Source organism: Corylus avellana, chromosome 6 (assembly GCF_965113065.1).
Source record: "Corylus avellana chromosome 6, dhCorAvel1.hap1.2, whole genome shotgun sequence".
NCBI lineage: Eukaryota > Viridiplantae > Streptophyta > Magnoliopsida > Fagales > Betulaceae > Corylus > Corylus avellana.
In genome coordinates this window covers 20,757,408-20,784,146 of record NC_142495.1, presented here as the reverse complement: position 1 = coordinate 20,784,146, position 26,739 = coordinate 20,757,408, and the positions used below count along the sequence as shown (strand labels likewise).

The window sequence follows — 26,739 nt, the reverse complement described above, 5'->3', positions numbered from 1 at the left end:
TACAAGAAAGTGCTGCTATATTTTACTATTCAATGATTTAGAGTTACAACATAACATATTTATAGGGAAACCCTAATTGTAAGTATTTTGGAAAATCCCAAAATACCCTCGCAACTTATTTGTCCCTAAGCCCATATAAACTTAATTACACCCAATGGGCCAGTAGTTTCAGTATTACTCTCTATGCCTGAGAGAATATGAGCCACTTTTTCCAACACTCTCTTTCTCTCCCTCTCTCTATCTCTCTCTCTAAGATCCCTTCGACCGTGAGCCCATCTGTAGTTGAGGGCTGTACAACAGCTTCAGTACCAAAATATCAAAACAACGTCAAAATGACTAGACTTTGGCAAAATAGGCTAAGGTTTTTGACGCTTGGGAGTGAATTGGAATAAATCCCAGAAAAGCTATGCCTATAAATGGGAGACCCAGATGGTGGAATAGGTTTTTCCAGTATTAAATGTCACAATTGGTGAGACACAGATGGGGCTTCCATGGTTTTGTACGTAAACGAAGGAGACCCGTAAAAGGATAGGAAGGAAATTCTAGGGTTTTGCGTGGAGACTTTGGAGTTGACTTGTGCTGTTTCCTCCTCAAAAAACCCTTACCTTTTTACCAAAACAACCAATTTACCTCATCCATCACTACAAAAAAATAGATGTTTTTTGACGTGGCAAACAGTAACTTATGTTTGCCACGTCAAAAACTTTTGACGTGTCTAAGTAGAAACGTCAAAAAAAATATTGTTGACGTGTTGTATTTTAACACGTCAAAAGTTTTTGACGTGTCTAACTAGCACGTCAAAAAAAATTAATATATTTAATTTCTTTAAAATATATATTAAAACTACTCAATACATTTATTTTATAAGACCCGCAAACCTCACATTAACTCGGCCAACACAAAATATGTGGTCGGTGAGTGGATACATCTAATTATCTATATATCTAGAATATTAATTTATTTATTCTCTAATTAATTGTAATTGTGTTGTATGGATAATGTGGACATATAAGAAGAAAAAAAATTATATAATAGAATAAATGTAATTTTTAATAGAAATTATATGATAGAGTAAATATAATTTTAATAGAACTATAATTTAATATATAATCTTAATAAAATTAAAATAAATATAATTTATTATAATTTAAATTATATAATATAATTAATTATAATTTTATATGTTTTTGACGTGTTGTATTTTAACACGTCAAAAACTTTTGACGTGTTAATTTAGCACGTCAAAAACTTTCTCTAATTAAAATTTTATGTTTCTAATAAAAAAAAATTAAAAAAATATAGGTAGAATTTTTGACGTGCCACATTTGGCACGTCAAAAATTCTTGACGTGCCATGTGGCACGTCAAAAACAACCCTCGGGAAGGCGCGCACGCCAGTTGCCTTCCCAATTTTTTTTTTTTTTCTTTCTTTCTTCTTTCTTCTTTCTTCTTCCTTCTTTCTTCTTTCTTTCTCTCCCCCGCGTCTTCTTACTGCAGACCCATATTTTCAAAATATATTTCTTCTTTCTTATTTCTTTCTCTCCCCCACGTCTTCTTGCTGCAGACCCATATTTTCAAAACCCATTTTCAAAATATATTTTCTTCTTTCTTCTTTCTTTCTCTCCCCCGCGTCTTCTTGCTGCAGACCCATATTTTCAAAACCCATTTTCAAAATATATTTTCTTCTTTCTTTCTCTGCAACATTTCTCTCGGTGATCACCCGCGTCCTCTCTCTCAGCCAGGTCTTTTCACGTTGTCTCTCTCTCGGTGGTTCTCTCTCTCTCTCCCTCAGTGGTTCTCTCTCTCACCGGCGCCCATCACCGGCACTGCTCCTTCCGGCGACCAAGCCTTCTCCGACGCAGTCTCAAAAATCAGGTATATATATATATAGTTATTGATTTTATATATATATATATATATATATATATATATATATATATATATATATATATATATGCAATTTACAGTGTATTACTTGTTAGGTAATTAATTATTGCAATTATATATTGTTGTTGTATTATATTAGCAAATTCTTTTTACATGTTAGCTAATTAATTAATTAATTTCAAACAAGTACTTGTTTTACATATATGTTTTGTTTATGGTGAAAATATTGTTTAATGTATTTACGTGCATGCATGCAAAATTACGTACCATCATAGTTTGAAATAATTTTTTTGAACATTAATTAATGATTAGATTTTGTAAATTTAGAATACATTCGTAAATGCTAAGATATAAAAAGAAAGTAAGGAACAACTAAATTTTATAATAAACGGAAAAAAGAAAACCAACATTTAACCTAGCTAGCTAGCTACCTATAACTAATTTATTTAGGGTCCCCATATATAAAAAAATTAATTTAGGTCTTACAACTTTAGATTATGTAAATGTCATAAAAAAACGATAACAAAAAAATAGATAGCGTATAAGATAGGAACTGTAAAATCCCTAATGGAAAAATTCACTGCCCCTGTAAGGTGTGCCGTAATAACCAGCGCCACTCTCCGGGTTTGGTATTTGACCACTCGATAGGGGGTAAGGGAATAATGGATTGGATTATTGGATTATGTGGATTATTGATTGGATTATGTATTAGATAGTTGATTATGTATTAGATATTTGATATTCTATTGAGTTTTGGATTATGTATCGAAATATGTGGATTAATGGATTGGATTATGTACGTGGTTTGAATTATTGGATTATGTATATGGATTATTGATTGGATTATATATGTGGATTATTGATTGGAATATTAGAATATTGGATATTAGAAATATTGGAATATTGGAATAGGATTTATTGTATTGAAATATTGTAAGAAATATAAAATATATATATATATATATATAGAAAGTTTTTGACGTGTCAAACGGGTTGACACGTTAAAAACTTTTTGACGTGGCAAAACTGACACGTCAAAAACTTTTTTGACGTGGCAAGACTAAGTTTTTGACGTGTCAGTTTTGCCACGTAAAAAATTATCTTTTTGATGTGTCTGTGTTTAAACGTCAAAAACTTTTAATGTGTCACTGTAGACTCGTCAAAAATATGAGATTTTTGACACCCACCCTTTTAACCTTTGATAAACGTCAAAAAGCACACGTCAAAAACCCCTGGTCAAAAATTGTCACAATTTTTGTAGTGCATGCCCAGTTTCCTTTGTCCCATTCTTAATGCTCATGTGGGTTTGTTTTTTCATGTAGATTTAATCTTCTGGTATTTCATATTGCGTCAATACACTTCCTAATTTTTTCTAACCGACTTGTGCTGTTAGTCTAAAACGGTGTAGTTTTATCCTCAAGGGGTAGCTCAATCGGCTAGGGACCACACCTCATGAAGCGAAAGTCACTAGTTCGAATCCTCCCTCCCCCTCTTGTGCGGACATGTCAAAAAAAAAAAAAAAAAAAATCTAAAGTTACAAAATTAGACCTAAAACTTTCCATAAGTCACTGTGCATTCTTCTCCTTATAAGGATGCGCTTGGGATTGCGATTTCGCAAGAATAATCTGCATTTTTAAAAGATATCGCAAAACGTAACACATTTGGCATTGTGATTTAAAAAGCACTAAATCTAAAATAGGAAGGAAAAAAATATATGTGATTTCTATAAGCAAGCTATGGGATGCTTATTTATTTATTTATTTATTTATAAAAAGAGCGAATTTAAACCAAAATCATAACTTTGCATAACAAATATTTGATAAAAATGTATTTTTTAACATCTTTTACAAGCGCCTTTGCGATTTAAAAAATTAGTGATTTCAAAAACTAAATTTTTAAAATCGCACTTATTGAAACCGAAATCCCAAATGGACCCGAATGATTAATGGGGCAAATGGACAATAATTTCTAATATATATTGCATTCAATTTAAGATAATTAACCACAAACATGAAGAGTCGAAGGCAAGTTATGGATGGAAATGGAGTGAGGGGAGTTGTGGTGATGATATTATTGCTGATTATAGCAGAAGCTGATGAGATTTTTCCTTCCACTTCTCCAACATCTTCCCCTCTCACGCCATTATCCAATTATTCTTATATATCTATAGTGTCTTTATTAATTTACAAGAAAATAAATTCTAGAGTTACAAATATTAGACCTAAAAGTTTCCGTAAGTCATTATTAACCCTAATTAATAGATATGATGTCCATCCAAACCTACGAAAGTAAAACTAAACTGCTTTGCTAAAAGGCATTACATTTTAAATAACTCTTATTTGATCAAGCCAACCTTTCGTATAAATAAACAAAAACAAAAATAAAAATAAATAAACAAATAAATAAACTTCTTCTCCTTAGAAGGATCCATGTGGCAATTAAACTGTAAATATAAGTCAGTTTACAAGGTAAAACATGTTTATTTTGAGAAGATAAGTTTTTATCCCCAATTTAAGATAATTAACCACAAACATGAAGAGTCAAAGGCAAGATATGGAAGGAAATGAGGTGAGGGGAGTTGTGGTGATGATGTTATTATTGATTAAGGGTTTGGTAGTTGTAGGAGAAGCTGATGAGCTTTCCCCTTCCACTTCTCCAACATCTTCTCCTCCGTTGGCTATCTTTCTCTCTCCACTGGATGATAGTTGTGTTCACGTAAAATGTGCTACAGAATGTGATAACGAGTGCCTAAATTTTCTTCAACTTCCAGATTTTCATGAGATGTACATGGTCTGTATTAAAGCTTGTATGGATGTGTGTCTTAGAGGGTCTCAAGCTCTAGCAAACGCCGACATCCTCAATCTTAGTTGTCTAAACATTTTTGGACATGGTATGAAGACAATACTCCCTCTCTCTCTCTCTCTCTCTCTCTTACACGTAAACATATATTTTCTCATAATTTCCCATCTTGAAATTATTGGCTAACATTCCATCTCAACTCTCAAGATCAGGGCATCTTCAACCTATAGATAGATCTATTCTTTAATATTTTAAAATAATCCTTGCTCGAGTCCATCTTTTAATATTGCATGTTAAGAACTAAAATTCTGACTCTGCCACTAAATTTGAATGTTTATTTTTTTCATAAAATTTAGTCTTTGTTTTTGTTTTTTTTTTTTTTTTTTCTCATTTAAAATGCTACATGTACCCTTATTTAATTGTATATTGAACATTTACTCATTCATTTAATCGGTAGTTCATGTAAATGTGCCATATTTGGTGACCAGAATGCATTGCTTTCTAACAACACGTTACTCTCTAAAGATGAGATTAATTAGCATCCTTTAGAGCACTTCTTGGTATAATTCCCACCATCAAATTCCTAACCATTATTTCTAATTGAATGATTAAAATAATATGAATTAATATTTATCATTTCTAGAAACTCCTTAATTTTTTTCATTCATCATATCTCACTACATTGTATACTACTCTAATAAAAAAGAAGGGAAAAATATAAAAAAGCCCCACAAACTACCAGCCGTTTTCGATTTAGCCCCCTAATGTTCCAAAAGTGATAAAGTAGCCCCCCAAACTACCAAATTATTGCATTTTGGCCACTCCGTTAGTCAAAATCGTCAGTTTGGACGAAAACTGCAAAACGACGTCGTTTGTTACGGGTAAGTTACTACAATGCCCTTTTGAGAAAAATATAAAAAAGCCCCCCAAACTACCAGCCGTTTTCATTTTAGCCCCCTAATGTTCAAAAAGTGATAAAGTAGCCCCCTAACTACCAAACAGTTGGAATTTGGCTACTCCGTTAGTCATTACTGTCAAATATGATGAAAAATTCAAAATTACGTCGTTTTGACAATGGTAAGTTACTAAAATGCCCTTTTAGAAAAAAAAATCATATTAAAACAAGCACGCTAAATGGCGCCGTTTTGCTTGAAATTAAGGTTTCCTTACACTTACCAAAACGGTGCCGTTTTGATAAGTGTTAGGAATAAAAAGAAAAAACCTTAGACACCACGCAGAAAAAACCCCCAACCCCAGTTTATCTCTCTCCCCCAAACCGCCGACCACCACATCGTTCTATCTCCGGCAACCTTCTCCCTCAAGTGAAAAAAACGCAACGCCCCTCTCTCTCTTTCTCTCAAAACGACTGCCCCTGCCATCACCATCCATCACCGCGGGCCACACCATCCACTAGCTACGAAGCGCCACCGAAAAATTCTTACCCATTGTAGAAATCAAACAAAAAAATCACGTTCGTAGATAAACAACACCGATCCGACAGCTATACCATGAAATACAATAAAAAGATTGAGTTATGGGTAAGATTTATAGGCTGTCGGAGATAGACGACATGGTGGCCTGCGGTTTTGGGGAGAAAGATAAACTGGGGTTGGGGGTTTTTTCGTGGGTCACCTGCGTGGGGTCTAGGGTTTTTTCTTTTAATTCCTAACACTTACCAAAGTGGCATCATTTTGGTAAGTGTAAGGAAACCCTAATTTCAAGCAAAACGGTGCCGTTTTGCTTGCTTGTTTTAATATGATATTTTTTTCTTCCAAAAATGGCATTTTGGTAACTTACCATTGCCAAAGCGATGTAGTTTTAAATTTTTCATCATATTTGACGGTAATGAATAACGGAGTGGCCAAATTGCAATTGTTTGGTAGTTTGGGGGCTACTTTATCACTTTCTGAATATTAGGGGGCTAAAATGAAAACGGCTGGTAGTTTGGGGGGCTTTTTTATATTTTTCCCAAAAGGGCATTGTAGTAACTTACCTGTAACAAACGACGTCGTTTTGCAGTTTCCGTCCAAACTGACGGTTTTGACTAACGGAGTGGCCAAAATGCAATAGTTTGGTAGTTTAGGGGGCTACTTTATCACTTTTGGAACATTAGGGGGCTAAATCGAAAACGGCTGGTAGTTTGGGGGGCTTTTTTATATTTTTCCCAAAAAAGAATATTAAAATTTTAAGAATTTCATTGTAAGCTTCTCTAAGACTTCTAAAAAATCCAATTTTAACACCTTGCACATTTCTTTCTGCTTACAGTCCCAAAGGCCAAGAAAAGTACTAGATGGAAGAAGGTGTGAGGCTTGCCAGGTCACTTCTAGGTTGTGGTTCTATTGTACGTGGATCAATAATTAAGTTACTTTCCATGTTATATAAACTTGAAAAACGTTAGGCTTACAAATAAATTTTATATAAAAACTTTTATAATATGATGTGACACAATATGATTATGTTTTTCAAAAGTTAAATTTTTTTCGTAATTTTCAATCAAGTTGTGCCACATCATGTTATATAACTTTTTTTTGTAAAATTTGTATATAAAGCCTAGCATTCTTCTATAAACTTTGGCTTGTTTTCATTTTTTCTGAACTTGACTATAGCCAGCTTGTAAGCCTGGAAGAAGTTCATCGACTTGTGCTTATGCTTTCATGTGATTAATAATGAAATCTTGTCTCTGATATCTCCTTGCACTACAAAAAATAAGGGATTTGGTGACGTGTAAACAGTACAAATTTTTGAAAATGTCAAAAATTGGTGACACTTCACTATTAAAAATACACTATTTTTAAATGAGAGCCCCTACTATCAGGTCTTGGTGTAAACTAGGCCTTTTACAACATCCAATCAACATGTGGCACCTCATCCATTTAAGAAAAATGCAAAACATTAAAGTGAAAACAAAAGCACCAGATCAAAATGAGAAAGCACAACAAAGAAGAACTGGAGTGGCTCGCTAGATGGGCTGGGTGGCCGGTGAGCCGCGCGGCCACCCCGTGGTAGGCCAGACCCACAGCGTGGGTTTGGCGTGAACCAGCCGTGTCACGCCAAACCCATAGCTGGGTCTCCCGATGGCCAGCCGTGACCCGATCTTGGATGCTTCAAAACTCTTTCTAATGCCTCAAAACCCGTTTCTAATACTTCAAAACTCATTTTTAAATTCAAAACTAAAACCTAAAGGTGGAAGGTTAATCCTTTAGGGATTTTATCACCCTATAGGCTAGAGAAGATGACTCACGGTGACAGAGAATATGACTTACGGCGTCGGAGAGAGGTGGCTTGGCAGACCCACGTGGCAAAACCCACGACAGACCCACGGCATGGGTCTCGCCAAACCCACGCCATGGGTCTCGCCAGGTTCATGTGAAGGGGTCTGACCAGACCCCTTCACCAGCTCTTTCAGCTTTTTTTTTTTTTTTTTTTTTCCTTTCTCAAAGCAAATCTAGTGTATTTGGACTTAGGTTATTTTGGTGCACATTTTATGTTTTTTGCTTAGGTGTCAATTGTTGATTGGGGGCTGTAAACATGGGGTTTTAAGGGACATCCAGATTTAAGTTAAACTCATTTTAAATAGAGAATAACTTATATAGGGAGGTTACACAAAAGTCACATTTTGTGCCACCAATAAGGACTTGACACATCAGTTAATTTTGTTAGACTTATACTCCAAACAAAAACTCAACCACACTAGATTATACTCTAAAAAAAATAAAAAATTAATTTTTTTATTTAAAAAAAAAAAAACAGATTTGAAGGGGTGGCCAACCCATTGGGTGGCCGGCCGCCGCCCCCAGGCCATGGGGGTGGCCGCGCGGCCACTCCAATGGCCTGGGGTGGCTCGCTGCCACCCAATAGGCCATGGGGTGGCTGGCCGCCACCCCCAGCCCAGATCTGGGGTGGCTGGCCGCCACCCCTAGGCCTAGGGGTGGCTACGCGGCCACTCCCATGGCCTGGGGGTGGCTCGCCGGCCATCCCATAGGCCATGGGAGTGGCCGGTGAGCCACCCCCATGGGCTGGGGGTGGCGGCCAGCCACCCCAGATCCGGATTTGGGGTGGCTGGCCGCCACCCCATGGCCTATGGGTTGGCCGGCGAGCCACCCCAGGCCATGGGAGTGGCCGCGCGGCCATCCCCATGGCTGGGGGCGGCGGCCGGCCACCCAATGTGGGGGAGGGGTGGCCAACCGGCCACCCCTTCAAATCTGTTTTTTTTTTTTAAATAAAAAATAAAAACAAATTAATTTTTTATTTTTTTTAGAGTATAATCTGGTGTAGTTAAGTTTTTGTTTGAAATATAAGTCTAATAAAATTAGCTGATGTGTCAACTTCTTATTAGTGGCACAAAATGTGACTTTTGTGCAACCTCCCTATATAAGTTATTTTCTTTTAAATAATATGGTTTGAACAGTGAAATGTCACTAATTAATGACGTGCGAACATTGTTCGTCATTAATTTAAAATTTTGAATTTAAAAATTTTAAAAATTAAAATTTTTTGAAATATTTTAAAGTTATATTAGTTTTTGTCCCAATTAACTTTTCCCACGCAACCCCCTTTCTCTCTCCTCTCTCACGCACTCCTCCCTCTCTGAGCTCCCTCAACCCCTCTCTCTCTCTCTCCCTCACTCTGGCAACTCTCTCACCTCTGACAGCTCTCTCTCTCACTCCGGCCCATTCTGGTACTCGACCCAAAAAGAATCAGATTGGTGCATATAGGAGTATTGGATTAAAAAATCGCATGAGAATCTCAAGGTACTGCTACTTTTCATTTATGTGATTTCATCACATATTTTATTATAATAAAAAGATATCTGTGTTATGGTCTAAGTCTAAGTCTTGAAAAAAGAAAATAGTCCTCCTTATATCATTACTCTTCAGATCTAATAATTTAACATTCTATTAGATATGTGCACAAGAAGAGCCCCATTGTCACGTTTATTAATTTTCAATTTCCATCACATAAGGAGTGAGTTTGCTTTTATTTTTTTTCCTCCAATTGTTTTGACCATTTCTTATCAGAAATCTTTTTTTTTTTTTTTTTTTTTTTTTATATGTCCACACAAGGGAAGGGAAAAGGGAAATTCGAACTAGTGACCTTCACTTCATTAGACGTGATCCACAGCCGATTGAACTACCTCATAGGAACTTATCAGAAATCTATTAATCATTTAGTTAGTGCGGTATTGCCTCATGATCTTTCAAGGCCAATTATTACGAAGGCATGCATGTATGCTCCATGCATTGGCATGCCCAAAATTAAGTGTGTTAATATTCCATAATAATAGATATATCCCATGTGTCTTAAACCACACATATCAGAATATATAACCTCACAAAAATGGCACAAATAATAAAATAAAATAAAAGATTCCACCTTATTAGATAAAATAAATATTTTGTTTATTCTCCTTGTTTTTATTCATACCCCTGTTTTTTTATTACAAAAACAAAAAATTGCATAAACTATGAGCTCAAACCTTCAAACTCACTCGCTGTTAATTTAATTGATTTTTGCCTTTTCTTGTCACCACTTTGTTAATTTCTCCACGGAAGCAGCTGATAAATCAATGAAGACTATCAGGTTGTAAAAGTAAAATTTTAAATTTTAATATATATATATAACAAATAAAAAAGAAGAAGTGATTTTTTGATTCAATGAAAAAATTAACCTCATCATGCCAAGCAATCCTCTTGATTTGGAGAAAGTCACAACCTTTCCTTCAAATACATCCATCAGATCAATTTCATGAGATTCTTGTATAAGCGAACGAGGGATTTTTGTAACCCTAGTGAGTTCTGCACTCGCTGCAGGATGAACATGAACTTCATCAATTGACTTGTCATAGGTTACGCAGACCTCCACAGTATGTGGAATTCGTATTGTAAGACTTTGATCCAGTACAGTTGCTTGTCCATCATTACAAATCCGATATGGTTTCCACATTACATCAACTCCGCACGTGTTTCGAATTCGTGTTACAGCCATCTGATTTTACAACAAATTAAGTCATAATTTGGCAAAAAAATATTCAGACATTAGAGAAAACAATAAAAAGCCCGGTTGAGTCATAGCCTAACTAGATGCCATCAGAATTTCAATGAAACTTAAGATAGTTTACATTAATCTACTATGAGGACTCCAATTGCGGGAGTTGAACTCATGTCCCAGTACTTATCTAACCACATGGAGATTGCCTTAAGGCCATTCAACTGCCATCCTTGATAGTAAAAGCCTAATCAAACGTTCATGAATGGATATATGCATATTTGCTTTTATGAATTTTTCTTTCTTTCTTTCTTTCTTTCATTGTTAGTGTAAGTGTTTTGTGAGTTTTTGGGTTTAATTTTGATCATAATTTGAGCTAATAATAATGATGAAAACTGTCACGTATATACCTGAAATTAATAATAAAAAATTATAGTTGTGAATAATTTGTATCATATGAAATTTTTTGTGGGTCCTAAAAACTTCTAATCAAAGTTCTCAACTTCTATCAATGGAGAAGATAGGTGGCATACCTTTTCACTTTCTACTTACCCCTACCAGGACCTGCAGGTAGAAGACGCAAAAGGGGAGAGTTTGGCAGATATATAATTGTTTCAGAACTTGGATTTATATATATAGTGATAAATTATTGTACGTACACATGCGGAAAGTAAATGGAGGACGTTTAAGGAGTTAATTAATTATGAAAATGTTTTGGGATTATATATATATAGATTTGAACCATTAATGAATATTTTTGGAATACTGATGATCGATGAGAACATTTTAAACCATCAGTGGGCAGCCCAAGCAGAGTAATGCTAGAAGTTACTCTTGTATCACTCTCATGATTGATCATTATTGAATTTTGATCAATAATGATAATTTTAAAAGCTAGCTCATTTTTTGAGTGACATTAACAATTACATACTAAATAGTAGTGTATAAAAATGCCATACGCACACAGGCTGTTTTTGGGGTGTGAAAAAATATGAGAAATATTACCTCTCTCATCCCATGTTCTTGGCAATGGGAGGGTTTTAGACGGTGGAAAATGTGTGATTTGCTCTAGTAGCAAACACCACCACGAGTAGAAACGGTTTGGTCGTGAAGCCATGGTGACAATGGAAACTAACGTGAAACAACCATTATAAAGGTCCTAGAAGTATATGTTTCTATGTTTTCTTACATTGGTATTAGAACAATTACGTTGTTTTCGTATTTTCGGGTCTCACATGGCACCAGTGGCGGAGTTCGGATTTTTGTTCAGAGAGGGCAATTTTTTTTTTTTTTTTTTTTTTTTAATGAATGAAAAAAATAAAGTTAAGCAAAATTAATTAAAAATATTAAAGAATATTACTAATGAAATAAATAAATAATTCAACCACATTTTAACTATTATTCAAAACATAAAAATGTAACTTCCAATTTATTTTGTCATGCCTAGCATGTTAATTTATTCAATTGTGATCAATGTATTTCTTGGCAATGAGAGAAGTAATTAGAAGACTACACTTGTTTAAGGACAAAGTTTTCCTCCAAACTAGGTTGGAGGAATTTCCTTCAAGCTAGTTTATAAAAGCAACATATGTCCATTTTTTTAATAACATGTGACGTGCACATGAATTTTTAATAAGATTTATTTCAACTTTGTCCCTGCTATTAAAAAGGCATATGCTTTTCACATTTTCAACGGATACATGTCGCTTTTATAGACTAGGTTGAAGGAAATTCCTCCAATCCAGTTTGGAGGAAAACTATGCCCCTTGTTTAAAGGCTGCACCACGTACAACTTGGGATTTTTCTTAAGCCCTTTCAGTCGATGCAGAATTTTTTGAAAGGGAAAATCATTCCAATCTCATTAATAAAAACGATCACGAGAATATAGCTCGTACATCACAAGAGCACAAAGCTCAGAGAATACAAATCATAACCGAAGCTACAAGGTTACAACATCATAAACACATACATAACATTCTATCATTTAAGACCTATCCATGATTTCAACTTTCGCTAAGTTATGACTAATCTTCAAATGAAATAACAGATCTGCTCCAAGCAGACACAATCCAATGCATAGGTAACGTTTATTCCTCAGCCCTGTGCACAAAAAACGTCATTGCCTACACTCATCCTCCTCGACCTGAAAGCCAGGATACAATTTTCGTCCACAACCAAGGGTTTGAACTAACAACAAATACCCCACATATCAACAAGAGAACAAGGCTTTATTACAAGCAAATAAAACAAGAACAAAAACTACACGGAAAACCAAAACATAATACAGGGAAGATCAAGACAAACAGAAACAAAACAAGGAAACAAAAAACAAAACCAACAACCATGAGCAGCACCGGAGGGGGAGTGGCGGCCATGCTTAAGAGAATCAAGATCAAGCTTGAGGCAAACCGGATCTGAACCCCACAAGGAGACCGGAGCATGGGGAAAAGGCGGCCCCCCGAAGGGGGCCTCAACAGCTACTAGGACCGGAAGCAAGGCGCAATGAAAACCCCTAAAGAGGCGGAGAACGGGAAACAAAACCTGCACAGGCAGGGAGGGGGGGGGGGGAGGTGGTGTTGAAGGGGAAGGGAGGAAGCAAGCCCATCCCTCCTCCCCCGACGAGAGGACCTATGCAGCGCTCCCTAAGGAGCTAGGGTTTTTGCTTGCCTTACTCTAGCGGCTTCGTGCCTACAAATTGTGTGCTGTGACTAGTAAATTCGATGCAGACTTTATATCAAGTTTTAATTAAAAATAAAAATAAAAATTTCATGTCAATCGGCACCGCACGCAGTTAACCGTCTTTTTTCAAATTTCAAAACGATGTGTTTTGAGCTTTATTTAAACTGTGTATTTTTGACAAAAATGAAATAGAGCCATCTTCTTCCCTCTTCCTTCCTCTACCTTTCTTTTGATGATAGGTCAAACGTAAGAATTCCTTTAAATAAAAATCAAATTAAACCAAACGTCTCATGACATTTTAGATGTAAGCCATCTTATCACTACAAAAAAAAAAAAAAAAAAAAAAAAAAGAGATTTAGTGACATGTCTACAATGTAGGTTTTTTCACATGTCACCAATTGACGACGTGTCGATTTATCATAGGGGAATGCTAGAATGAAATCATTTCCCCACATTTGGCCCATCAAAAGCTGATGTGATAGGCCACTTTTATTATTTTATTATTAAAAATCTTTTAATTTTTAAATCAAAATTAAAACAATAAGAAACTAAAAAGAGATTGCAAGGGATAGGGGGTGGCCAGCCACCCCAGTTCTGGCTACGGGTGGCCACCCCAGACCGGTCTTGGGTGGCCGAAGCCACCCCTAGCCAGAATTGGGGTGGCTAGCCACCCCTTGCAACTTCTTTTTAATTTTTTATTGTTTTAATTTTGATTTAAAAATTAAAAGATTTTGAATAATAAAATAATAAAAGTAGCCTATCACATCAGCTTTTGATGGGCCAAATGTGGGGAAATGATTGCATTCTAGCATTTTCCTTTATCACATGTCACTATGTATTTTAGTAATGTGTCGAAGTTCACATGTCACTCCCTAGTGACATGTGAACTTTGACCCGTCACTAATTAGTGACGTGTCAGCTATTAGCACGTCACCAATTAAAAAAAAATTAAATTAAATTTCGGAAAAGGAAAAAATGAAATAAAAAAATTGAAATTAATATAATTTTGTGACGTGTGTATAATTGCACGTCACCAATTGGTGATGTTTCATAGTGGCATGTCACCACTTTGGTGACGTGTCATTATAACAGGTCACAAGTATGGTGACGTGCCCATGTGGCATGTCAACAATTGTTGACGTGTCATTATGACACGTCACCATAGTGGTCATGTTCCACTGTGGCACGTCACCAATAGGCAATTACTTAATTACTAAACTAAATGCATTTTAATTTAGTAATTAAAATGCATATTAATTACTATCCGTGAGCTTGCTCCGGCTCAGCTACCGTGTGCTCAACTCGATTATTAAATGAGCCGCTCGTGAACACGAAATTAAACTCAATTATTTAATTGGTGTTGACGTGGCGTTCTGTTAAGTTTTGAACGGAATTTTAACGGGGCTACCATTTTTGTCTATATCAAAATCACAGGTACCTCCTCTGATCCAAATGAAACCTTAAGGGTCAAAAAATAAAGTGCTGAAACTCTAGAGAGGAATAAGGTATTTAACCCTAATTTTTAAGAAGCCATGTATTTTTAGTGAAATGTTTACTTGTAAGTATGTCATTTTCATGTCTTGATCACTTAATTACCTCATTTAAATATATATTTAGTGAAATGTTTAATGTACGTTCAACTGCTTATTAACCTTCTTACGTGATAGTAAAAATCACAATTAATGTGAAATATATAAATTAACTCGTCTAAAATTTAAAAATGATTTTTACACTCAAAAGTAATTTACATTGATTACTTTCAGGTTTGTCATCAAGCACTATATGATGTGGATTTAAACTTCATTTAGTAGTCTAGTTAATTTATACTCAATAACTTTGTCCCTTTAAAAATTGCATGGTCCAACAACTTTATTTAATGCTGGGATTATGTATATATGCTCCTGAAGGAAAAGAGAGATGGGGTCGTTCAAAGTTGAAATAACTTCATTTTTATGTGGTGAATATCTATCTAAAGTGCACTATTTGATTAACGGAAAATTTCAAGAATAATCCAATTGCTCAAGCGTCTATATAATGAGAAAACTTCACTACAATTGAGTCCCTTCCCGTAACTCTATATAATCACTCAAAATATATAATATCTCAAGGAAAAATTGCACCAATACTGACGAATTAAGCGGATTCCATTATGTTAACAAAGAATTAAGCAAATTAATTAACAAAGAATACTTACACTTGGTTTCTAAAGATGGACGACCATGTACAGTTTGTGCTTTCTTCTGACTGTCGTGAAACTCGTAATGTTAACCCTGCAAATTGTTGTGTTCTCTGTCCTGCCCAAGTTCTTATGCCATACTGTTTTAGAATACAAATTCTTGCTCTACCAAAGCCCCAAGTTTGAAATTCCAACATTTAATGTTCCCAAGCTACCTGAAATAAGAACCACATCACAATTAAATAGAGTACAATATCTAAAAAGAATTTCCTTATTTTTTAAGCACTCTTGGCACGTTTATTCATGCATACTTGAGAATGATATAACTTGCAAGTGATGTACACATTTATCCACATTCTAGCAAGAATAAGTATCATGCGAAAGTTCAAAAAACAAAGCCACAAGACATGGCAATGGTCCAGAGGTTTCTACGCAAGGACTATAATGATCAATCAATAAATGCAAATGTTTTAAGTCAACAAAATGGACATTTAACTAAGTAAAACAAAGGTCGTGGGATGGTCCCGTGCTCTATAAATTTAATAGATGACTTTATTGTGAAGTTGGACACAAATTCCACCCTATTGCAAATTGGAGGGAATTTCTTCACTCTATACCACTAAGTTGCAATGATCATAACTTAAGTGTATACAACAGGATATAGACTAGGCTACTGAGGATTGTTACTGCTTCCACTATAGGACAAGTCAAGCTGTCGCTACCAACTGGTGGCAGAAATAAATGGCTACTAAATTTAGGGTTGAGTCCAAAGCAGAAGAAGTAGCATTTTTGGTCCGGCAGAAAGTGCCTATGGTAGCTTTTGGATTATGTTAGAGTCGATTATTAACAGCACTTATATTCAAAGGAGGAAATGTTCAAGCTACGTGATAAATATTGAGGCAAGTAACTTGAATGATTACTACTCACACTACTGTATCAAGTTACAACTAACACTAGTTTTATGCCACTATTCCATTTAAAGTATTTTGATTTGAGGGCAACAATTCATTGTCATTAAGGTTCTATGGTCTGTCATTCTTTTCTCCTCTCTAAACATTTCCTGGCAATTTTAAATGCTAAAACCATGCTTTGAACAAATCTTATAAAACTATGGTTCTTTTTCAATAGCCTCCTTTATCAATTCCTTACCCATCCCATAATTCGTTAGCATACCATGATTGAAGTTATTCAACATTCCCAACAGTAATTCCATTTGAAATCCTGTATTAAAGATTCTTACTCATCCTTTAAACGATTCACTGCCTATGATAGCACTTCATTTTAGAGTCGAATATACAATAATCCCACATCATATCAAGCTAACAGAGAAAATTAGACATTGTTTTCTACTTTGTATCTGCACAAGTGCAAGGCAATCTGCACTTCAAAATGAAGTGATTGATATGGATGATGATCCCATACTGGACAATATGGATGAAGCAAACATTGTTTGCTGAAATGTTGCAGCTATGAAGCAATTGATAAGCATTATATCATAAAGGAAAAGAAGGGTTAGTATTGTAGGATGAGCCATATCTGTTGGTGGTAGATGTTGGAGTTGTACACTAGCAATGTTAGAAGAATGGATCCATAAAATGATCTCAGAAAGCTTTAAGGAAATTGAGATTGAAGGTTAAGCCACACCGGGAACTACACCATACAGCATGCATCACCAACATGAATTGGCCAACATTGAGTGGTCAAACTAGGAAGAAGGAAAAACAAAAACAAAAAGACTTGTGAAATTTAATGTTTCCAAGTCATGCAACATGTAGAATGTGACAATTTTTACTCATCCATCAATGGCAACAGGAAGTAAACTTTTGATAAGTAATGTTGTATATATAAAAAGCGCGAGGGAGAGCAACCCTAGTACATAGGGAGTATACAAGAAAACGCCTAGAAAGAAAGAGAAAAGAGAACAAGGAAATCAGAAAAGCTAAATAAACAATTGTCCAAGCAAAGAGGGAAAAAAAAGAAAAAGGGATTGAGCTCCTCTAATGTCCTCTCTAGATTCTCGAAGCTCCTATCATTTCTTTGCCTCCATAGACACCAGATGATGCATAGGGGCACCATCTTCCAAACGACCACACTCCGAGAGCTATCCCTGACCACCAACATGTGAACAAATCCTTCACACTGTTAGGCATAACTTAGGAAAGACCAAAGCGACTAAAGATAGCGTTCCATAATGAACAAGCAACCTCACAATGGAGAAGAAGATGATCAACAGATTCTCCATTGAGCTGCATAGACAACACCAATTAACCATGAGCCACCAACCAAACAAAGAATGCCACTTTTGAGGGAGCCTTGGTCCGCCAAATACTCTTCCAAGGAAAAGAGGGATTGTCTTTGTGTGCTAGAATCCTGAAGGATTTATTCATTACACTTCTCAACGTAATGGTATTATTGGACATGCACCTCACTCTCACCAGAGTTGAGCTTTCCAGTAGAGATGACACTGTTTTTGTATAGATAAATGAGTGTATTAAGAAAGGGAAGAAGAGGCAACATTACTACCCGGTGGGTATATAAGAGAAACACTTATAATATAAAAAGAAAAGCAAAATTAACTCCTAAAGTTAAACAAGTCCAAAAGTTGCAGATTAGAAGAAAAGAGAAACAACTAGATGCCGCCAGCCAAGTGAAAAGTGATCATAGGAACTTGAGCTCCAACATAGTCGCAGAAAAGTCAACCTTGTCTAAAAAGTTCAAGCATTTCGTTCTCTTCAGATGCACCACAGAAGGAATAAGGAAACCACATTCCAAATCACACTACTACAGCATCCTTTGCAACATGCCAGCATCTCCACAGAGATCTTAAGCATATACCGCAGTCCAAACAATGACAAACAAGGGGCCAAATTCCCTACCTATCGAGCAATGTTGAAATAGATGGTCCCTTTTCTGCCCCATTAACTATACAGAGGTAGCACCAATCTAATAGTCATTCCACACTTTGTAAGATCATGCACGTTGAGGATTTTCACCAAAGCCAGTCACCAATAGAGAAAGGCCACTTTATGCGATACTTTCGCGTGCCAAATGCTTTTGCAAGGGAAGCTAATGCCAAATTCCCCCAACCCAAATACTCCAAATACTTGATAGTAAGCTTTAACCTCAAACTTCCACCTCTTTAAAACAGATCATACCATCCTATGCAACCAATCACTATAGATTTTCAGAGAGTAAAATAAGTAAATGACAGAGACACAATGCTTCTACTTCCCAATCCTGCACTGCCCTTATAAGTAGTCATAATAGCACCTCTATCTACACATATACAATGGGACTTAAAGCCAAAACATGGACTGCACATACCACATATTTGTTATGATTCAATCATGCACCACAACAATATCAAGCTATTACAAGACAAAGACTTTTGAGCTTTAACTGTATATATATATATATATATATATATATATATATAGTCATTTAAGGATTGCTAAACTTAAAATGGTCTACATCAGGTTGTTAACAGGCAAATTAACTGTTACACAAGTAATAGATTTGTCGTTTTGATAAGTAACTGAAATATCAAAATTCTATGTGGTTGTTTGTTACTTGTTATACAAGTAATAAATTGAATGTGGTTGAATCTCTTTTGGAATTAGTGAATATTTGATAATTAATATGTCACTACTTCTTCAGTCTAACTATGCGGTCACACAGTTCTTTTCTACTGTTCTCCTTCTTTGTTTGTTTGTTTTCTCCCCAGTATCTATCTCAATTTCAACAACTAAAGATGACTAGCTAATCCACACTTAGATATCAAAGAAACCTATATCAACATTTGTCCTTCATTGTACTGAATTCTATTTATCCCTTGATTACTCTAACCCTATGCCACTCTACCTCTTCAGTATAGTTTCCAAATGTGTAAAAGATTTTACAACAAATTTGCAGCTCAAAGTCTCAAACCAAGAAAAGAGATTCTGCACTTACACTGCAGGTACACGAAGTAAAATCACATTGGTATCATTCACTAAATCATGCGCTAGTCCTTCATGCATTCTATTTATGCAAATCATCCACCCCAACCACAAAAAATAAATAAATTCAATCCCCTCATTCTACAATTCTTAACAAAAACAAGAAGAAAAAGATTAGAAATTTAAGAGGGTGATGACCATAATCAACCAAAGTTCAGTATAAACAATTCAAACCAAAGGACCTACAAGAACTTAATTTAAGAATCTGGGTCCACAGCGACAGTACAACAACATTTGATACACGCTTACTTGTGCATGGCTATCCTACTTTGAGTTCCACTGCCACTAATTTCAATAAATTAACAAAACCCAGAAACCCAACAACCGAATCTTTCAAATATAACAAAAGGTTGGTTGATCAAATACCCATGTTCCCAAATGCAAAGATGATGAAATGAATAGTCAGATATAACAAGCGAAACCAATTATACAAGTAAAACTATTGTCATTTGGGATTTGACACAGAGAGAGAGAGAGAGAGACTCACAGGAAGCCATCGGAATCTTTGAGGCTTTGGAGACTTTGTTCTTAACTCATCTTTAGCTGCGGTTTTTGCCTCATAAACCCTACTTTAACACGCCTCCTTTTGGGCAGCTTCACTCCACCGTGGCGTCGAAACATCTGCCACCACTTCAACTTCTTTGCCACCTTCTTATTACCAACACGTCCGATCCTCTTCCATATCTTTGGACGCCCTACATGCTTCAACAACCCTCCCACCAGCGTGTTAAAATGTCCAACATGGTTCTTGCGTGGCACATTAGCGACTATCGATTTTTTCATCTTCTCGTGGACCACATGTGCGTTAGTATGGTGAAACATCTTCTGCAAGGGCTTCCACATAGAATGGGAATTACCACGATCACCATCACGGTTGTGATGATGATGGTGGTGGTGGTGGTGATGGTGGTGGTGAAAGATGAGTCCTAGCTTGTTCTTGAATCTCCTCAACCGTCCGGTCACTTTCTCAGGGTTCCTTTGATGGCCGGATCTGTCTCTTGGGGTAGCACCCACTCTCTCCCTAGAGTGGCTCAGTATAGAATATGGAGTGTTACTGCTACTCTCCACTAGGCTACTTTCATGTGTCGTGCTTGTAGTGTCTGTCTGACTTGACAATGAACTACTACTGCTGGTGATCCTTTGTCGATGAGTAGGAGAGGATAAGTATGACCCTGAAGAGCCACCGCCATGACGACGTGGTAAAAGCTTTCTCTTTGCTTCAGTTCTGTTCTCACTACTAGGCTTGTGATATAGCAGAGTTGGTTTGATTGGCATCTGAAGTACTGGCAGCTTTTTCTTTCTACTCGACTTGTGACCACCAGGCTCAGCAGGTGACTGGGGTGGCATGGACGTCTGATTCTCCAGTGGATTCTCTTTGGAGAGCTGACTCATCGTCATCCAAGGCCTCTTGGCAAGGCCATCCTGATCCATAGGGACCCTGAGCCCGTGAACATAATAATCCCCACTTGCTCTTCCATAGGCCTCTTGGCAACGCCAATCATATTCCCTATGGAGGCCACCAAAAAAAACAGGCTCACCATCGTAACTCCTTGTAATCGAAGGAGTAACCGACTTAGCGGCTATCCCATCTACTCCTGCACTGGTCTTTGTAGAATGTGGAATCTGAGAACAAGGTTGCAAAGCTGAAATGTGAGATTCAATTCGTTTGACTGCATTACTGACATCCTTTGAAAACTCACGGGTCTCTCCTGGTTTTTTCTCCATCCCATTGGAGGAATTGTATCCAACTCCTGCCTCACTATCCCCATTTGCCAAACAGATTGAGGAACTAACAATGCTTGGATTACGTTTGAGTACCTGGATACTTTTCTGCTTCTCAATTGGATTTTCAATACTAGTCACCACTGACTCAACACCCTTCTCTTCCACATGTCGCCATCCTTTTGCTTGCGCATTCACACAACAAAAAGGGCTTAACTGATTGTGTCCTTTGTTAGAAATTGTCGGCTTTTTGCCTGATATTTTTATCTCTTTGTCTGATTTCTGTAGCTTCATACCAGTTTGCTCACAAAACTGACATGGTTTCCTTGTGTGATGAAGTTTGTTTGAAGAGATTCTGTTGTTAGAAAGCTTTAAAACTGAGTCTTCAATTACTATTGGTTTCAAGGGTGGCCGCTCATCCCTCTGTGAAGTGATTGCTTGACATTTCGACGCTTTGCTGGAGCTTTGAGCAATGCTGGGAAAAGCTCTTAACATAGCTGGTGAAACAGGAGGATTTAACATTGGCACAGCCTTAGGTGGCTCTGTAAGAGATGGGCAGGGTGTGGTAGAGGCACCTGATTGTGCTGCTATAATCTGACGATGCTAGCATGAGAAATTTAATCAGACAACAATCATCAAATAAGAACAATTTTTGAGGAATACTTTGTTAATGTTTAGACAAGATTGCCAGTCCTTATGCTCTGGAAACAAAGAATAAGACATTGCATTCACATGGTTGAATAGTAAAATGTACCTTTGATCGACTCCCGAAAACCATTTGTGTAGCATTCTCAAGCATATCTTTTAACAAGAGTCGTGCATTCTCACTTAACTGTTTGCCAACAAAAGGTCATGTAAAGATTAAATTGGATACCAAGAAAGCAATGAATGTTTCTTAATTTGCTAACTACAATAATAACAAGCCCACCCCGCATTATTAAGTAGAATAAAAGGATGATAAGATCAGAGAAATGCCATCAAAGTTCAGGCACAAGTGTATACAGTGAAATCACAAATGCACAAAAGCAGGTACAATTCAAAATGCCTCAAATGTATAGAAAACAACGCCAAAATTCCTGGGGAAGAACATATTGAATTAAGAATCAATTAATTTCAACAAGAAGACATGGTAAGCCAAAGAAAACGGATGATTTCAAGATAAGAAAGCCTACATTTTCTGAGCTTTTGTTTTGAAGAAGCCCATATAATTGTCTCAGGGCAACAAGATAGTCTACTTCCTCAAGTTCCATCTCTTTGAATTGGGTATCTACAAAAAATCATTCATTAAGTTCAGAAACAATCATAAAATGAAAAAAATGGACAATTTGCTCTAATACCACTTTTCTAACACAGAAAGATGAAAACCCAGAAAACCTTAAAAAAGAAGAGACCCATTGAGAGAGAGAGAGAGAGAAATGTAAGAATTTGGGAGAATATTCAACATATAAACATAAAATAAAAATATTGACCTTTGGCCATTGTTGCTTAAGCACTTGAATTGAATAATCCATAAATACAGACTTGAACATTTGTCGAATTTGCAATCCTAAAACTCTAAGTTTACAATTCTAGAACCCTCACAATATATTGAAGTAGGATTGTAATCGAGCCGAGCAAGCCGGGCTTCGGGCATGCCGAACTCGGCTCGTCAGGCACAACCCCTAACTCGGCTCAAGCTCAAAGGTTGCCAAATACACTATGCCGGGCTCCACTTGGCCCGAGCTCGACCAAAATTCTTCAATTGGTTCCGAGTCAAGCTCGAGCCCGAGCTCCATTAAAAAGCTTGTCAAGCCTTAAGTGGGCAGCTTGGCTCACTTAAGGCTTGTTTACAATCTATTAGAAATTTAGATATAAAGGTTACAATTTTTTTTTATAAGTAATATAAAGGTTACAATATATAAATACAATTATAAAGATACCAAATAACAGATTGCCCAACTTGTCTAAATAAATTTTCCAACAAAAATCTCAAAAACATTCTAAAGATAACCAAATAACTGAATAAAACACACCAAAAAAAAAAAAAAACAAAACAAAACAAAACAAAAAAAAAAAAAAAACAAATTGTCCAACTATTGGAGATAGGGAGCTCTCTAAAGCACGATTCATGCATGAAAAGCAGTCCATATCCAGCATATTTACCTGCAAATCATGATTAAAATTAGATAAAACAAATAAACAAACAAAAGGCAATCATGAAATATTTAAAACATGGAAAGGGCATTATACAGAAAAGAACCTCATCAATAACAGAACTCCAGGGACAAGCTCCGCTACACCTTCATCAATATACCAGTTAACAACCTGTCATTAAGAAAACCATAAAAACTAACTTCAAAGCTAGATAGAAATGTAATTTCGAACTACAATAGAAGATTTCATCTGTAATACATCAGAATGGGATGAAGACAGGCACAATTAGAATAATTTTATCTATTACTTCGAAAATAAAAGATGGACTAACCCAAATCCACCCCTCGCCTTTACCACTTAGGACAGGCCAGCAGTTACCAATCCATTTAGAAGCTCAACTTACTTAGCCACAACAGTCTTGATCTGGTATGGAACAGAGCAGGAAATGTCCAATACTAGTATTATGAATTAGTGTCGCATCTATGACTTTAAGGAACATACAGCACACTCAAAGAATCAGCAGTTGAAGAAAAACAGACCTGAACTATCTCCTTTTTGTGAACCTCTCCTTTAGGAAGTGGAACATACTCTTCTGCTTCAAGGTCAAATTCTGTTGCAAAAGCATCACTTCTGCGGCTCTGCCCAATCTGGAGAAAGAATAAAAAAAGAATTTTCAAAAGGCTAAAGCAACAGCTATCAAAGTAACATCGACAGCTTAATTTGATACAAACATCGAACAGCTTAATACAAATACAAGAACACAGTCAGGTAATCTGATTATCAAGAAAATTTGCAGAGTAGTCAAAACAGGTAATCTGATTATCAAGAAAATGCAAAACACATACTGCCATTGAAATTCAATTAGAGAGAAAAATAAAAAATAAAAAAAGGTTAACAGAATTGATGTAAGCTATGTTATAATCAATACAACTCCTAACAAATCAATCTAAGAACCCATTTATAAAATCAGAATACCAAAATCAGCAATAATACACCAAAATCAAATCCTCGAATCAGTAAAATTTCTTTATATTCATAAACAACCCAATCGATACAACTCCAACCAAATCAATCTAAGAACCCATTTATAAAATCAGAATACCAAAATCAACAATAATACACCAAAATCAAAATCAACAGCCATATATCCCACTTAAGTTTAAAACCAAAATCAAATGCCACTTACCTTGCTTGGCTTGCTACAAGAAAACAAGAGCCAAACAAGAAGGTATTGTAGTTTTGAACAAAGCTCACCTTCGGAGACTTCGTTACACTGGTTGAGAGCGTCCAGGGCAGACTCGAACGGGTGAAAAGCGGTGGGCAGCCTCTCAATCTAAACAAGACGGGCTGAAAACAAAACAAAACAAAAGAATCTGTGAGGCGAGAAAACCGTGAGACCCTCTGAATCTAAACAAAACAAAAGAAAACCAAACAGACCTTCACTGAGAGGCGAGACAGACCGTGAGAGGCGAAACAGACCGTGAGAGGCGAGGAGAGCACAGAGCGGCAGAGCCACAGAGGCGAGGCGCGAAAGCACAGAGAATCGAAATCGAGAGCGCCTGAGAGAGAGGGGCAGCAGTCGGCAGATAATCGCATGGTTAGAAACTGATCGCCGGTTAGTGGTAACTAATACATGTAACCGCCCGTTATAACCTCTTTTCAAAATTGGGCGTTTTATGCTTTTTTTTCTGGGATTTTTTTGGACTTTTTTTGGGTTTTTTGGGCTTTCTCAAGATAAATATATAATCAATTTTGGGCGTTTTATGTTTTTTTTTAATTTTTTGTTAATCACTCTTAACATTTTTACCTTTTTTTTTTTTTTTTTTTTTGTATTTTTAGTGTCTTCTTAGGCCAAATTGCTATAAAAAATAAAAAATAAATAAAAGCCCACATTGAAAAATCAAAAATGTTGACCCCAAATTTACATTTACTTCTACTTTAAAAAAAAATTCCTTAAATATAAATCATTAAATCATAACCTATTAAAATTTAATATGATTAACTTGAATAAAGTATTTGAATTGTCATTGAATCATATGATTAAGTATTGATCTCATACATTTATATTATTCATATGCATATATGTATAATTATAATTTATAACATATATGGACTTGTTAGTTTATAACATACATTGGAATTAAGTCTCTAGATACTTAATTGTTGTATTAGTATGAACTTGCATAACTTATGAGTTATAATGTCATATTATATATGTATAATTTGTTATTATATAATCAAATAAATTATAATGATAATACATTAATACTTCAATTGTAGTTATAAGTAACACATTGTTCAATCCAATGTCAATTACTTAATTTGATATTATACGAATCACACTATCATTGTACATTAATAACATGATTAACTTTAATAAGTATTTGAATTGTCATTGAATTATATGATTAAGAATTGATTTTATACATTTATATTATTCAATATGCATAATTGCATATACGTATAATGTATAATTATAATTTATAACATATATGAACTTATTAGTTTATAACATACATTGGAACTAGTCTCTAGATACTTAATTGTTGTATTAGTATGAACTTGCATACTTATGACTTACGAGTTATGTCATATTATATATGTATAATTTGTTATTATATAATCAAATGATTTAATGATCAATTGATCATGTGATATAATCATATAAATTATAGTGATAATATATTAATACTTAAATTGTGATTTAATAATCTCAATAAAAAAAATTGTGATTTAATAATCAATTGATTATGTTATATGTATAAATATTATTATAACTATAATTATAAAAATATATTATATCAAAAGGCGGTTAGCGGTTACAGTTGGTAAACCCAATAACCCTAATTGCTAGGCGGTTATAGCGGTTAAGACGGTTAAGTACTTAAGCAGTTAGCGGTTAACGGTTAGCAAGCGATTTTCTAACCGCCCGCATTGACACCCCTAAGCGCAGAACAAAGAAATTTAGGTTAGAGTTAGGGGTTTTTTTTTTTTTTTTTTTTTTTTTTTTTTTTTTTTTTTCAGAGATCTATTTATAGCATCTCTTGGAATTAATCCTCTGTGTGCATCTGATGGTGAGACCAGTTCCCTTGATCAAATCTAACGATTGAGATTAAATTAAATTAAGTTGGACGGCTATGATTAAATTCAATCAAAAATTCAAAATTCAAAATTTAGGAATTATGAATAAAAATTATGTTATTTAGTATTATTTACGGTCAGTTTGATATTTCAATTTTAATAATTGCGATTTTAAAAATTGTGTTTTTTTCAATCACGTATTTTTTTTCTTATTTTAAATTTAGTATTTTTTAAATGACAATGTCAAACGCTTTATGTCACACACACTACTAGTCTATTA

The 26,739-nt window shown here is 35.5% G+C and overlaps 1 protein-coding gene across 4 annotated transcripts; it reads right to left on the bottom strand.

Annotated features, from left to right (window-relative positions):
- Window positions 1-15,398: 15,398 nt before the first annotated feature.
- KPL (kokopelli) lies at window positions 15,399-24,005 on the bottom strand. 4 transcript variants are annotated; one of them, XM_059600073.2, is made up of 7 exons: window positions 23,918-24,005; window positions 23,710-23,801; window positions 23,485-23,549; window positions 22,418-22,512; window positions 22,000-22,077; window positions 20,011-21,848; window positions 15,399-15,740 (listed from the first exon to the last, which is right to left on the bottom strand). In XM_059600073.2, the coding sequence occupies exons 4-6, from the start codon at window positions 22,493-22,495 to the stop codon at window positions 20,052-20,054; spliced, it is 1,953 nt and encodes a 650-aa protein (XP_059456056.2). In that variant the 5' UTR covers window positions 22,496-22,512; window positions 23,485-23,549; window positions 23,710-23,801; window positions 23,918-24,005; the 3' UTR covers window positions 15,399-15,740; window positions 20,011-20,051. The 4 variants fall into 4 exon arrangements, with proteins under 4 accessions (XP_059456056.2, XP_059456058.2, XP_088373248.1 ...); XM_059600075.2 differs by having other exon boundaries at window positions 20,011-21,839; XM_059600074.2 differs by lacking the exon at window positions 15,399-15,740 and adding an exon at window positions 17,390-17,989.
- Window positions 24,006-26,739: the final 2,734 nt, after the last annotated feature.